General features: G+C 27.5%; 1 protein-coding gene across 2 annotated transcripts; it reads right to left on the bottom strand.

Annotated features, from left to right (window-relative positions):
- Positions 1-553: 553 nt before the first annotated feature.
- Positions 554-2,216, bottom strand: LOC136076870 (KS1 protein-like). 2 transcript variants are annotated; one of them, XM_065790506.1, is made up of 4 exons: positions 2,128-2,216; positions 1,886-2,033; positions 1,053-1,289; positions 554-811 (listed from the first exon to the last, which is right to left on the bottom strand). In XM_065790506.1, exons 2-4 carry the CDS (start codon positions 1,992-1,994, stop codon positions 636-638), a joined length of 522 nt encoding a protein of 173 aa, XP_065646578.1. In that variant the 5' UTR covers positions 1,995-2,033; positions 2,128-2,216; the 3' UTR covers positions 554-635. The 2 variants fall into 2 exon arrangements, with proteins under 2 accessions (XP_065646578.1, XP_065646577.1); XM_065790505.1 differs by having other exon boundaries at positions 1,053-1,292.
- Between the last annotated feature and the right edge of the window lie 14,262 nt (positions 2,217-16,478).

Below are 16,478 nucleotides of genomic sequence, written 5' to 3' on the forward strand. Positions count from 1 at the left end.
TTTGTTTCCTTCTTTTTTTTTTTGTCAAAAAAATAAAAACTTTGGCGTTAAAGGGCGCCGAAGTATGTATTTGCCATGAGCACCAAAATCCTTGCTACAACTCTGATTACATCACACTTACATCAAATCTATTTAAATTGTTAATTAAAACATGCATATCAATATTTTAGTTAAAAAAATCAGGTCAATGATGTCACAGCTACAGTTACTTGGGTGATGAAAAAAAAGTGTTATATTCAGAAGGATGGACAGCCGTTGAAAAAACATTCAATTTGATGGGCCCCTTTTCGAGGATACCACCAATATGTATTTAACTATGATTATAATATCTAGATGAGATCATAATGAAATTAGAATTTATAATAATATAATATCCCATTAATCTCGTGTGTTTGCAAGGAATTTAAGTATTTTACGTTTAACGTAAGCAAACATTTGAATTTATTTGCGCTTTTAAAAATTAATCAGATTTTACCGAATGATTTAAGTATTGGGTATATTGAAAACTCCATCTTGCGTTTATAACGCAGAACTACAATAAAAACACAATCACTAAAAAAATTGACATGATATTAAAAAACGAAGGGATTTTTACAAAAACAAAATAACTAAAAAATCAGAAGTTGATTTTCTTTTTAAAGTTTGCTTCTTTTAACTTTAAGGTTTTTGTGATTTGCGCCTCTTTTATTCTGTTGCTTTTTTTGGCTGTTCTTTTTTGCAGTCATTGATCGTTTAGAATTTTTCTTTGCATGTTTTGACACTGTTTTCTTTGAAATTTTCTTCTTACTTTCTTTTTTCATTTTGTTTTCTTCTGATAAAAATAAAATATTGAAATTGTTTAGAAGGTATAAAAACAATGGTTTGATAATAATTGACATTCAAAATAATAATTATTAGATAATAATAAATATATAAAAACTAGGTGCTTTGAATAAATAACTAATAAAGCCTAAAAATTTTGTTACTCAAAAAATTGACATAATAATTACGTGAAGATCTAATATAAATCAAGTCGCTCAAATAAATAAGAACATAAATTTTTATAAACTTACTTTTCTTTTTCTTATCTTCATTCTCGCAATCATTATCATCTTCATCGCATTCTTCTTCTTCATCATCATCGTCATCATCATCATCGTCATCATCATCATCGTCATCATCATCATCATCATCATCATCATCGTCGTCGTCATCATCATCATCATCGTCATCATCATCATCATCGTCGTCATCGTCATCATCATCATCATCATCTCCATCGCTACGTTTCTTCAATTCAGTTTTAGTTTCTGCTGTTGAAGGTATTAAGATTAACAACATTATATTAAATTGCAAACAAAACGATAAAGTTACGTTAATGAAAGTTTTGCTATTAAATGATACTGCTTACAAAAATAGAAATAATATTTTATGGGTTAAGTTAAAAACAACTTTTTATTATTGTTTTTTCATGTATTACTTTTATTCGCAGCAACAAAATATGTTACTAAAAGTTTTTGAAATCCATCTTACACGTTAATTGTGTTTTGACATAATACATAATAACGGATAACATGTAGCATTATTGTTTTAAACACCTGATCAAAATATCTATTTTTAATCTATACTTTTTTTAGTTTGTTCCAAAAATATAATTGACAGGGTACATTGGTCAAGTACTCTTATGCAAAATATTTTAACAAAAAAGTCACAAGAACTTTATTAGTGTATTCTGTTGTACGTCACAAATAAATATTATCTGTTCCAGTTTATTACAGTAAGCTAATTAATAACTTTGCACATTGCCCAGAAAAGCCCTTATTAGTTATAAAGCGAGTGTACACAGTAACATTTATTAGCATCAGTTAAATGAGTGTTTTTCTGCTAATAAGCAGAAACATTTTACCTGCAACTTGTTTTTTGGCTGTTGCTTCGTGACTTTTAGGTACATTTTTTTCAATACTCATGCTGTACACGCAAACCAACATCATTAATACCACAATGATTAGCTTCATTTTTGCTTTGAATTACTTCTAATCAGAATAAAATAAACTCTAAAAAAAGTAGATAATCAAGAATTACATCGGAATACTTAAGTAAATAAAAACTTTCAGTTAATAAAAAACAGAAAACCTTAAAATGTCATACCTGAATCTTGAATGTAATACAATTAAATGTGATGATGCTGTGTAGAAATACCATGTTATTTATATGCTTTCGGTGTCTTTGAACCAAGTAGGTCACTTTAGAGATGTATTATAGACAGGATATAAAAAATATATAACGTAGCAGGCAACTATTATTTCATTAGCCCTTAAATTCAATTTAAAATTTTATCTCAATTTACTGCTTTTTAATTTTGTTATTTTTTTTTATGCTTTGATAAGGAATTTTACAAAAGATTTAAGCTTTTATTTACGCTTAAACATCAAAATATACAGGGAAGCGTTTAGTGGATTAAATAGTAAAAATTGAAGCTTATAACTGACTAAATCCAGTTACGTATGAAATAAATTTTCATTATTTTGTTCAGCAAAATAGATAACTTTCTATTACTTCACACCAGTAGGCAAATAACAAGTTGTACCCGATGCTTAAACTAAAACTTAATTTCAATATTTTGTAACTGCAACTTTTGAAAATAATTACTGCTTAAGAAATAAAAGTCTGAAAGTTTTGTTCAGTTTTTCATTGGTTTCATTTGATTAGTTTTCTAATGACTAGTCCTAAATATTTTTATACATTAAAAAAATATATAAATTTTTGAAAGAAAAGACAAAATGACAAAATAATACATTCTTGAAAAACTTTATCAAAATTCCAGAATTAACTTCGAAATATTCATTTATTGAGAGGTTAGCTCAAGTTGTCGTGTTGCTGGGGGCAAGGCATAAAATAATGCTTTTTTAATACAAAAATAAAACCTAACAAAAATCGAAGAAATACTAATAGTATCAACAGATTTTAAAAGTCATTTTATGTGCATTAAGAGTTTAGTTTTTAACTTCAAATCGGATACTGTATCATAATCAAAACGGATTTAAAAAAAGTAATACAACCGAACACGCTATACTCTAATTTACCCGCAATATTGCTAAATCTTTTGAAAAATCTCAATATACGTTGGTGTTTTCATTGATTTATCAAAAGCCTTTGATACCATTGACCACAAAATCCTATTCAAAAAAATAGAATATTATGGAATTAAGGGAAATGTTTTATTAATACTTTAGTTTAATAAAAGTTATTTAAGCAACCGCAAACAGTTTGTTTATAGTAATACAACCGTCTCTTCCAATTTATTAGATATAACATGTGGGGGTCCTCAAGGTTTATATAATAGGACCTCTTCTCCTTCTAATTGACATTAATGATCTCCTTAAAGCCTCAAATCTAATGACGGTCGTGTTTGCCGATGATACTAATGTCTTTTTATCTCATAACAACATAACAATATTATTTCAAAATATGAACATTGAATTAACAAAAGTTTCTGACTGGTTCAAAATGAATAAGCTGTCACTAAATGTTGAGAAAACTAAACGGATACTTTTACCTTAAGCTTCAATGAAAAAAGCTACTGCCTCCTGTCATGCCCTTACTTTTTATTGACAAAATTCAAATAAAAAGTGAACTAACTTCTAACTTTTTAGGAATCTATATTTATGAAAAGCAAAGTTAGAAGTATCACATTGATTTGTTGTTGCCATATAAATTATGCAAATGTTGCCTGGGGTAATACCAATAAATCAAAACTGCTACCTATTCATCGTCAGCAGAAGCATGTTGCTCGTCTTTTCAACTATAACTAAAATCGATTTGCTCCTGCCAAATCATTATTATTTCAAATGAAAATTTTTAATATTTATCAGCTGAATATTTTTTTAATGTTTTTTATTTTATGGACAAATAAAAAACCAACACATCTCCAGTTTCTTTACATAATCTATATACCTTAAAAGAAAGAAAAAAATTCAATTTACGAAATGATAATCTAATTCGCAACCATATTTTCTGAGTAATTTTGGAAAGTCATTTATTTTATTTAGAGGAGCTTTTCTTTGAAACAAAATAGTTGTGGAAAAATTCGACTTTTCACATGATTGGAATAATCTTTCATTCAAGATAAAACTAAAAGAAGTTGTTTTATCTTTTAAAGACATGTTTTTATATTTTTAAGTTTTTCTGAAAATGAAAATGAAGCTCATTACCTAAGGTTATATACAATAGGGTATCTGATCCACATCTTATGTGTTTATGAAAGCAGTACTTTTTAAATATTTTTGTATTTGTATATAAAAGTATCGAGAATTTCTATATACCAATATTATCAATATATTCTTAGGAAACTTATGTTTTCGCTAATTATTACCACGACATTGATTTGTTTTTTTTTTAATTTTATATTTCATGCGAACTTAAATGCACTTAATATTCACGAGCGGTTTTCGATGATAAGACCTGAAGAACTTTTGCGATTCTCCACGTTCTTATTTTTGTTTTTATTTTTATATAAAAATATAAAATAACTGTATATTTTGTTATACATTTTTACTGTATAACGATTTTTATCTTAAAATTCTTGTTGTATAAAATTATTGAATAATTAAGTAAAATAACTAAAAAATGTATTGGGTAAAAAAAGCAAAGATACAAAAGAATTTTTATATCGTTGTTGCTCCCTATTACAAAACAAAAAAGGTAGTTTTCTAACAATAAAATTAATATTAAATTTTTCATACTTTCATTGTATCACAAGTAATTTAAATGAACTATTAATTATTAGGCCATTGCAAATTCAAAAAGGGCGGCAAAGGATTTATTGGCTTAAGTTATTTAACGCTATTACATTAACAAAAAGAGAGAAAACTTGAGGAAAATAGGTTTATTTTATTACTGAGAACGGCAAATAAAACCACTTTAATAATGCGTTTAACCTGACACAAATAAGATTTTTTATTATTTTAAATACCAGTTTGTAAATCAAATAACAGTATCATATCAAAGTTATTATAAACAAATAAGACAAAAGTAATTCGACAATTACTTTTATCATATATCTTTATTTTGATTATTTAATAGGAATGTTTTTTGTATATAAGTTTAGTACGGTGCAGGAAAATTCGAAAACACAGTTAAAATATTTTCAAATAGAAGACATTTTACATTTCAATGCCCATTTTTATAATACGAAAAAAATGTCAATAAAATCAATTTTTTATTAAATTCAGAAAAGTCAAAAAAAAGACCGAAATTTAATTCCAAATCAAATAAGTAAAGGTCACATTGCGTAATTAGTTTTTTTTAGGGAAAAATAAAATTGAAGGGCATTACATGTTTATAGAGACACTTTTTAAATGCTTAAAGGTTTATAAAGCTCGTGTTCAAGTAATCAGTCAAGGAGAGCTATAGAGATGATAAGAAGTTTAAGTTATTATTCAAGAAAAGAAGCAAATATGCTCAAACAAATCGTTAAAACGCTATCTGATTTAGTCCTTTAAAAGGCTAAAAACGTTTTTAACTCATTATAATGGTAGTTATAAAATTTTGACAAAAAATATTCAATTAGCATTTTATATAATATTCATGTTTGCATTGACACTGTGCTTAGACAGCGTCAATGAAATCGATATGAAATCGCACAATGGAATTTGTCTAACACTGCTACGGAGAAGAAGAAGAATTATTTTTAAATCATTAGAAAAATAGCGTTAGTATTGATTTTAAGGTTTACTATTTTTGTTTTCAACAACAAAAAAGTTTTATTTACATTTGAGTAAAATGAAGTGTGGTTTTGACACATCTTTAAAAAAACGCATTTTTTTTAGCCATTTTTTTGACAAACTAAGTTTGGTATGCAATAATTCAATGCGTTTACTAATAATAGTTATATATCATATACTGATGAAGAATATAATTAGTTATCTAATATTATTGATAGATAATTTTGTTTTTGGGGCTCAACCGTCAATGTTACCTCTATACGGGGCAACGTTGACAGTAGTATGTTTTATGCCGTAAATGTTAAACTTACATCATGAGGGGTAACATTATCTTTTTAGCTGTGACAAACTAAATTTAGTATGCATTAATTCAATGCGTTTACTAATAATAATTATATTTCATAAACTGATGAAGAATTAAATTAGTTATCTAATATTATTGATAGATAATTAATTTTGTTTTTGCGGCTCAACTGCCAGTGTTACCTCTATACGGGGTATACCTCTATTGGTGCGAGTAGAAATCATTTTTAATATATATTCGCACCAATTTACATTTTCGTTTTAAAAATTCGCAGTATTAAAAGTTGTAAAATTACAACGGAAATGTAATGTTATATATTATTTTTTGAAAGATATCAATTAGCTTTAGTTCTGATTGTGTCTACTTAAAAATATTAAAAGGAACGTTAAGTCATGATTAAAATCTTTTCTCTAAGAATTGTCAAACCAATAAGCTCTACCTAACATTAATGACTCCATATTTGTTTACAACGAAATCCCGCAGCAATTTTTAGTGTTTGATTTAATTTCAGAAACAGCAAGATAATTTTTTTACATTTTTAGGTTTTGACGTTTTGTTCTTACTAATATTATTGTGCAACATTATTGGGTGTAGATTTTACCTGTTTGCAAGTGTCGGTTTTTAGATCTGTTGTTATTTAATGTAATGGTACAAATTTTTTTTAGAATAACTCTTTTAATTTGGGTTTTGATTTGTTTGATTCCATTTCATTTAATTGTGAAAGATTCATCATATGTAAGACATTCTGCCACTATTTGCTTGATTCTTGGCCATGCGTTGACTTAAGCATTTCTGTCACTGTTACCCCAAAACTGAAATATGCGCTTAAAAAGAAAATGCTACATAAAAAAAGCTTAATGGCGTTGCATTTAGAAACAACATCATAAAAAGCAAATGTAAAATCATATTGTAGTATGGCTTTACTTTTTTTTGGACTTAAGTTTTTCCACAACAAATAAATGAGAAATTAGTTCAAATTATGCCCTCCATTTGGCGTTAATATTTACACTTATTATTATGAGGATAAAAATAGTTATATTTGTTCATTTAACATCTGACTACAACATTGTTAAAATAATTTAATCTAACACATGTAAAAGTAAGCGTGTGCTATCTTACTCTGATAATTTTGCTTGTAGTAGCTTCAGGGCTTAGTTATTCAATGTATTTTCTCTTCGTTTATAAACACAAAATTCCGTAATGAAACATTCGAAACTTTAAATTTATTTTTAATATAAACATTTTTGCAAAAATTTTATCTTAATTTTTTTTGTTAGAATATTTGAATACAAATAACTATTTATTGTAAACTTAACGTCGATGTCTTAGACGCTGTTGTCTAGACATTTGGATCCTTCCGGTGCTTAAAGTAAAAAGGGACTTTAATAACAATGGTGTAATATTTGCAATTATCGGGATATCGCACAAGTTACCGAAATAATAGGAAAATATGAATTCGGATAAAACTGCCAAAAAATAATACGTTGGATAATAAATGTCAAGTAATCATTTTTTTGAAAATAACCGATAGTCACAAACCAGAAAAAAAGCGTTTTTAAATAACAAGAAAATCAGTTTAAAAATTTCAAAAGTTCGAAAAGTGAATTATTTTGAAGTATGTACCAGCAATCATTAGTATTAGGCAACGTCAAGTACTCATAGCCTTGTACTCCAGACATAGTTTTTAAAAAATAAAAGAATTTAAGGTCTACTAATTGCTATCTTATTTAAAAACAAGTTTGAAAAATCAACATAATTAAACCGTTTTAAGTATGCCGTTTTTGTAGATTTAAAAAGAAATACGCATGCGCATTAAAAAATAAGTAAACTAACACAGCTAAAACATTCCAATGGTTTTTTTTGCATTTAGTTAATGTTTTAAAGCTAAAAAGATAATGCTATCTAATCTAACTTTTTTTTTTTTTGTTAATTGTCTAACTAAACCTAAAAAGTTGCAATATTTAAAAATATATTTTTTTATATATGTTTCACTAACATAAGTTCATCAAATTATTTTGCTTTTACGTTAAACTGATCGTCTTTATAAAACCCAAACATGTTATAGTTTTATAGTCTATTAAATGTACTCCCGTTTTAAGGTATTAATATTTTTTGAAAGTTGAAAACCGCCAAAAAACACTTATTTATGGTGGTTTAAATCCATGACTGAAAAACAAAGTCAGAATGTTATATGTTCGATATCCACCATTTTAGGTTTTGAGAAAAAATTGGTTTAAAAAAAGTAACTTTTGTAAACAGCATATAAAAAGATTTATATTATTTTTACTTTTATCTGCGACTTTTTTACTATTGAATTACGTTTCAATACGATAGAAAAACACAATCATTAGGTGCAATCAGTAAATCAATTTTTTATAAATGACTGATTTACGATTTTATTTATTCATAAATTGGATATAAAAAAAAGATAGCTCTTGTCTTGCTCTCTGCATGAAAAGGATTTAATTTTATAAAGTAAGAACAACAACGCTTAAAATAAACACTTTATAAGCCTAACTTTATAAGCCTTTTGCATGGCTTATTTTGATTAAAAGACTTATTATTAATAAAGAAAAAACAAATGATAAATACTTTTTGTTATTTTTCCCCTTCCGTTCGCCTTAATATGATTCTTGCTTGCTTTTTCTCTGACAGCAGCAAAAAAAAAAAAAAAGAATTACTGTTTATGAATAAAAGCAACAACCGTTAACTTAACTTTTTTTTTCTGTTTTTAAATTAAAAATAACCTTTTATAGAGAATTAGCTACATAAAAAGTTTTGAATAAACTAGGTTACGATCAAAAAGAATTTAACAAGTTACAATTGATTTTTATTTAATGTCATTTAACTTTGCAACCCTGCATTAGTAAAAACTTTTTAATCTGTATTATATATTATGTTTTTATAAACGTTAATAATAAAGTTAATAATAAATAAAGTTAGTAATGAAATATTACTTAATATATTACTTATATTATCCTAAATTACTGAGAATAGGGTAGAGCGGGGCATATCGGGACAGTGGGGCATAACAGAACAGCGATAGTAAGAAATTACATTACAAAATTATAATTCATCCCAAATGGGATAAAATCCAGTTTTAGTTACAAGTAAAAAGAAACTTAGAATATGAAAAGCTGCTGATAAATATGGCATATTTAAATTTCCTCTATATTGGCATATTGTAATAAGCCTGCTCGTCAATATAATTTTATTCAAAGTTATTACACTTTGTAACACTGCATTAGTAAAAACATGAGAATTTATACTTAATTTTCATACTTTTCAGAAACCAAATTATTTAGTTCTGATTAGATGGATCCAGCTTTTTTTGGAATTTGAGTAACGTAAACTCCAGGTAAGTTCTAATTTCCTAAATTGTGTATGCTTATATTGCAAACAAAATTTAAAATTGTCTGCAAAAAGCAGACTCAGCTCTACAGGAAGCATCATTATTTACTAACATGGACCAAAAGTCAATTTTATAAAGAACTTAGGCAAAACAAGAGAAAGGAAAGCATGAAAAAGTACACAGACAAATAATTCAAAACAAAGTTTTATGAGAAGATTTAATGACTTTTTTTTTCCGAATTTCGATCTTACCCGAAAGTAAGTAGAATAACAACCATGGCAACAACGATTCTTACGTTATTTTGACGTTGACCCAACTAAGTTTGCAGCTTGGGGCGTTTCTTCACACACATTTCATCTGCAATCTAAAATATTAAAGCTATTTTTAGAAATTACAAAGGTTTTTGTAAATTGGGTAATATATAAAACATATACGTTCATTTCAAATTCCATGGCACCTAACAACGTGATATATTAACATGTCTTTATTTTCAAAACTTTTAAAACTTATGCTAGGGATGGCTTTTTTACTTTTTTCTACTTACACGAGTAAGTTAAGTTTAATCAAAAAGTAAATTACTTAAGTAAATTAAAACGCTTTATGTAAATTTACATTTCCGTAGTAGTAATTCATCTTTTTGAAAGACTTTTCTTTATAAATGTATGCTTTTTTACTTTCAAATGTTTTGTAAAAGAAGTCACATGAAAAAGCTGTTTATTTTTACATTAAAAAGTTCATTACTTTTGAATATTACATTACATAATATAAAAGTTCCTTAAACTGTAATTTACATATAAAAGTAACAAATTAAAAAAAAATTTATCAAAAAAACTTGCATATGAAAGCAAATTACATAAAAGTAATTTGCCATTAAATGTAAATTAAATTTACAAATAAAATATCTTTTAAGTCGGAATTTTTAATTTTAAAATTAATAGTAAATCTTCATTAAAAATAAACTATATAAAATAAAACTTAAATTACATAAGCTTACATTTAATATAACTTGTAAAGTAAATTAAAAGTAATTTATATAAAGTAAGTAAATTTATTATATTCTTCAATATATTCTACAATATATTCTACAATAACTTTGACAGGATTTTGTATTGATTGAGTGTTTCAGCAATTAAATATTTATTTGTAATAGTTTTATTTTCAATGTTTAGATTTATAGGAAGACTATTTCCATCAGTTTGTTTCTTGATAACTACTGCCTTAATTATGTTCCAAGTAGTTTTTGGATCATTTTTAAGTTTTATTAAATGCTCAGTTTAGTAATATTTCTTTGACTTTTTAATAACCATCTCAAAAACACGTTTATATATTTAGTAATTAGTTTCATTCTTGAAAGTTTTTTTTTTTGAGAAACTTATTATATAACCGTTGCTTTTTTTTTTTTGACGACTTTATAATTCCGGCGTTATCCATGGATTTTATGGATTTTTTTTTCACACATTTTGTAACTACAGGAAAAGCCGTATTGTAAAGTTGTTGTAATTATTTAATTAACTTATCGTATGCCTTATCTGTGTGTTCAATATCAGGGAGGTCATCCCAATTTAAGTCTGATAAAAGAGTATTGAAATTTTTCATGGATTTTTCATTTATATTTCGCGTATTTTTTTTAACTTTTTGTGCATCGATGTTATCACATTTTTGTGAGATAAGAATTACAGGAAAGTAATCCGAAATTTCGCATTTAAATATTCCTGTTTTGATTTTTGATTTGAATTTATTGGTGATTATTTGATCTATAATTGTTGCGCTTTCTCTATTTATTCTTGTGGGTTTATTAATTAGTGGAATATAGCCTTTCTGATATATGACGTTAAAGAAATTATTTATATTTGTATTTAAATGACTCATGTTAAGGTCAAGGTTAAAATCACCTACTAAATAAATACTTTTATTTTTGCCTAAAATATTTTTAATAATGTTTTTAATATGATTTTCGAACTGTATTGAGCCGGAAGGTGGTCTGTATAAAACGTGGATGATAATGTTTTTTGTGGCTTTATTTATTATTTCCACACATAGTGATTCACAATCATTAGTGGTTGAGCACAAGTCTTTTCTTAGCTTGTATGATAAAGAATTACTTATAAATACACACTAACCCTCTCCTTTCTTCCCAGATCCTCTAAATCGATGAATCACTTTATAAATTGGTAGCTGAAAATTTGTATTTGTCTCGATATATTCATCAGTACACCATGTCTTGCTGAGACTAATCATTTTAAAACTAAACTTAACCTCGCATAAAAATTGTTTAAATAATTCAAAACTTTTTGAATAACTCCTAATATTTAAATGCAAAATTGAAAATGAATTTGCATCTAATATTAGAAAGCTTATGGGGAAAATCTTCGTTTAAGTAAATCTTTGTACCTTTTAGCCTATATGGTTCTTTTAGAATTTTTGCTTTATCATTGTATCTAAATAACTTCATTACAACTGTTTTGGAGAATTATTCTTTTCTGACTCCAGTGCGATGAGCTCTTTTGATTTCTATTCCATTTAGTTCCAACTTCTTTAATATAAATAATTTAGCTTTATTCTCAGTTTCATTCCATGTTTCTTTCAGACTTTCTAGTAATCCGTCTATTCTTAAATTATTTCTCCTCGATCAATCTTCAAATATTTTTAGCTTTTTATTTATATTTTGTGATGTGATGTTTTCCTTTTCTACTCGCTCGTTGTTTTGTTTGAGGGTAGTTGCGGTTTTTTTTGTCAAAAACTGAAAATTTAAGCTCAACTTTATGTCTTCCATATCTTTTACTATTATCTTTATTTTGTTTGCAATTTCTTTAGAGTTTTCGTCTACTTTGTCAAGTCTCTCGTTAATTATTGTTGTATTTGTGCTTAAAGCATCTACAAATCAGAGCCGACGACACCAGGGTGCCCGGGGAGAGAGGATCTGGAGGGCACGTGCCCCCCTCACTTTTTTTCTAAAGGACCTTTTTTTTTTAAGGAATATTTTACATATAAAGGACTTTTTTCAAAAATTCACGGTTGTGCCCTTCTACTTTGAAACCCATGTCGCAGGCCCATCAAATAATTGTTTTGTTGTTTAAGCATTGATTCCATTTCTTTTCTATATTCCAAAAACTACTACTTTGCACAATCATGTTTTGTGTCATGGAATTACTATCAATAGTCCGTCGACTGTAGAATAAAGCAGCAGCTCAAATCCAAAAAAATTTAAACCATGGGCAGTTATTTACAAAATACGAGCCTTAAAGAAACTAGAGCTAACCTAGCTACTGATGGTGTTTCAATTAATATGATAACTAACAACAAATTTATTTGCTCATTTAATTAACTTAGAGAAAATCATCTTCCTAAAAGTCCAACATATGTGATAAAGTAAACCCATCAAGATTTTTTTGATAAAAAGGAAATAATAAAACAAGAAATTATCGAAAAAATTCAAACGGGACATATATTCAGCTTAACGCATTATAATTACACATTTTTGAGGCACAGAATGCTGATTGGTGTCAACCTGCATGAAAGCGAATGCAAGAAAATCTATAAAACTGGCCTCATTAGGATTCATGGTTCTTATCCAGCTGATAGTTTAACATAAAATATTTAGGATCACTTGAATTCGTTTGGTGTCTTTATGAAAAGAGTTGTAGTAGGTTCTGCTCAAGATGGTGCAGCAATCTACAAAAAGGTCATGCAATTAACGGACATAGTTGATCAGTTTTGCTTTAATTATGCAACTCATCTTGATGTATGCGACACGTTATACAAGAAAAATAAAGACACAAACGTAACAATTCCCAAGGAAACGAACAGTAATTCAGAAGCGAATGAACATGGAGTTTACAATGATAGCTACAGTTTTGAATCAGTAAACAATGAGATTAATGTTGACCACCCTGGGATTTTAATAAATGCACAAAAGGTTGTGAAATTCATATAAATGTCATCAGTTCGTAATCAATTTTTTCAGAAGAAAGTTACTGAGGAATTTGGTAAAGAAATCATCTGGATGTTCGTCATCGTTTGAATTCACTTTTTTTCAATGACTGCACCTTTGTTAAAAACTGCAAAAGACATGTTTATTCTAAACATTTACTGAATAAATGCTCTTAATGTAATAAGCAAGCTAGATTTTGAGTCATTAGCTTCATTACTTACCACTTTAGAGCCAGCAAAACCAGCAGCGGAATTCTTTAGCAGAGAAGATGCAACGTTATCGACCGCAGATACTGTTCTTGTATTAATGCTTGAAAAACTATTCGCTAAGAATACAAAAATCGCATCTTTATTGCATTCAAATTTAAAAAAGCGCGTCGATGAAAGAATTACCGAAAATGTAATGCAGTTGTTAAGTTGCCTAAAAGATCCTTTAGTTGTTTCCATTAAAAAATACTTTAAATTTTGCTGGAAAGCTTGCTTTTAGGCTTATTAGATTTAATTCTAATGATGAGGAACCAATACTATCTAAAGCAACATGTACATCATTGGAAAATGAATAAACTTAATATCTTTTAATATTTAACAAGTAAAACCGAAAACCACGGTTAACCGCGGTTTTTTTTTTTAATTTAAACCGAAACTTTTTTTTTCGAAACTTGTTTTGACTGGTATAACACCTAATTTTTCTGAGTCAGGATACATTCCTTCATTTTTCATTTCATTTCTTTTTGTGTTTTAATATTGAAGGTCCAAGGTTTGCACGATTGTTATTCAAATGACTGATAAATGCATTGGAAATATGGTTTAGATCAGCAGATGATCGAACCTGCAGTGACAGGCGATTAATAAGAGGTTCATTATTGCAAGCAAAAATTCTACACTTGGCAAAACCTGATATTAATTTTTTACTAGAAGTGTCTACTATAAGTTTGAGCACTTTTTTTAAGTTTTTAGATTCATCAGATGGTTTGGATTGGTTGCTGATTGGTTTGTATTGGTTGTTGATTGGTTTGGATTGGTTGTTGATTTTTTATTTGTAGGTGATTCTTTCTACATGTTCAAAACAGCTTTTTATTTACTTTTTAGGGGCTTAAAATAAAAAACATCTAGAGGCTGTGCCTAATGTGATAAGTTAGATGGTAAACACACAAATACTATGTTATTTATTTGACACAGTTTTAAACATTCTGACTTATATGTGATGGCAAACTATCCCAAATAGGAATTTTTTTCCGGTATGTTTTTTCAGTCTGTAAAGCAGGTGACCACTCAACAGTAAACCACTCCTCAAATGTGATCTAGCAATCCATGTTCTGTGCAATTGCACTTAGTTCTATGGAGACCGATTTCAGTCCACTTTGACCACAGATTTTCTGACTTGTAGTCAACGTAAGGTGGTATTTCGCATCAAGCAGCGTTGCCACAAACATGACTGAAATATTTGACTTTAAAGTACATTATGGAAATAATCCATATAAAAAAAAGTATATCTATTTAGTATAAATAAAATGATTACAGATTTTATTTATGATATGGGGTTACTTTAAGTCCGGCTTAAGGTTTACATACCATTTTTACCTATAAACTAACTCAAATGAGGTTAGGTTTTTTTTCTCATAACTGAATAAAAAAGCAGTAAAAAAAGATATTCAAATCTTCGTATAAAAGTGTTTATCTATAAAACAATTGTCGATAAAACTCAGAGATTTTTATCTCTGCAGAGTGTAAAAACAAACCACATAAAAGTTATGAACAGTGAACTTTACAAGTAAGTTCAATTAATTTTTGACATCCAGCTGACAGTTATTTAGTGTGCGGAAAAGGCAGTATGACGCAGTATTTTCCTCATTAAGTTAAACAATAGAAAAAAGCGCGCCAATTTGAGGACGTTTAAATAGGAGAAGTATGAAACTCTTGTTTTTTGATTTTTTGTGGTGGATTAAGTAGGAATTTAAGGCATAAAGTAACCCCGTGTTTTGGTACCTCACGACATGGCTTTTATAAGTATAAAATTATATTAATCTACAACTTTTTTAATCCAAAAATACAAATAACTTTTATACCCATTTTTTTATAAAAATACCTGTCAAACAAAGTATTTACTTTTTACAATGTCTTAGCCAATTATTTTAATGATTAAATTTCAGAAAAGATTACTTCAAATGTATTTGATTATTACTGAATTATGCTTGTTCTATCCTTTTTTGATTAAACAGCTGTATTATAAAAACTAAACATTATGACGTAATTTATGGACACTTTAAATGCGCACAATAAAGATAAATAACTTTTAAATTCAAAATCATTGCTTCATCTAGTAAAGAAACATTACGGAAGTTCTAAACCTAATAGTTATCTGTATAAGTATTTATTCGTATCTCTTTATATTTCTTTATGCGTTACTGTTCAGATAACAATTTTATTCTTCTCTTACAATTTTAACCGCAATATTTTGACCGTTTTTGACTTCTTCCCCTCCCCTTCCCCCTCTTCCTCCTTTGCCTCGTCACAAAATTGAGCCGTCACAAAATCACTGACCTCCTCCTCCTACCTTGGAGCGTGACATAATTTATTGACGACCCCTTAACGATTTGTTTTATATGTATTCAATAAGAATATTTTATACTGATAAATTGAATGGGCTTTTGGGGTGGTACCCCAAGAAATAAAAGTCAATTTTAAAAAAAAAGAAAAATTTTAAAATTTGGTTCATTAATCTTATGTTCACAGAATACAAAAACTTTTAATAAAAAATTTTAACTTTGAGTAATAATAGTTTGGGTTTATATCAACTAAGTAGTTTGAATGGTCCGTTACAACGCCATAGCAACCTATATATAAACAAAAATGTTTCCTATGTATAACTGCAAAAATCAATATACTTTAATTATTAAAAAATGTTTAAGTTTTATAGCCTACCATGTTGTTTTTTTTGGTCATAAGTTGAATGATCATTCAAATTCTTTATATATATTCAAGTTGTTACAAAGGTTGTTTAAAGCATTATTTTTATTATTTTCGAATTGAACTATTTTAAAAACATAACGCCTAAAGGTAACAAGAGAATTTTGTTTTAAAAAAGAAAAGAGCTTAATCATTGTAAAAATGATCAGCAAACAAACTTTCATTCAACACAACATCAACAACCACAAAAGAAGAAAACCCTCCAACAACAGTTTTTTTTCAA

This window comes from Hydra vulgaris, chromosome 02 (assembly GCF_038396675.1).
Source record: "Hydra vulgaris chromosome 02, alternate assembly HydraT2T_AEP".
NCBI lineage: Eukaryota > Metazoa > Cnidaria > Hydrozoa > Anthoathecata > Hydridae > Hydra > Hydra vulgaris.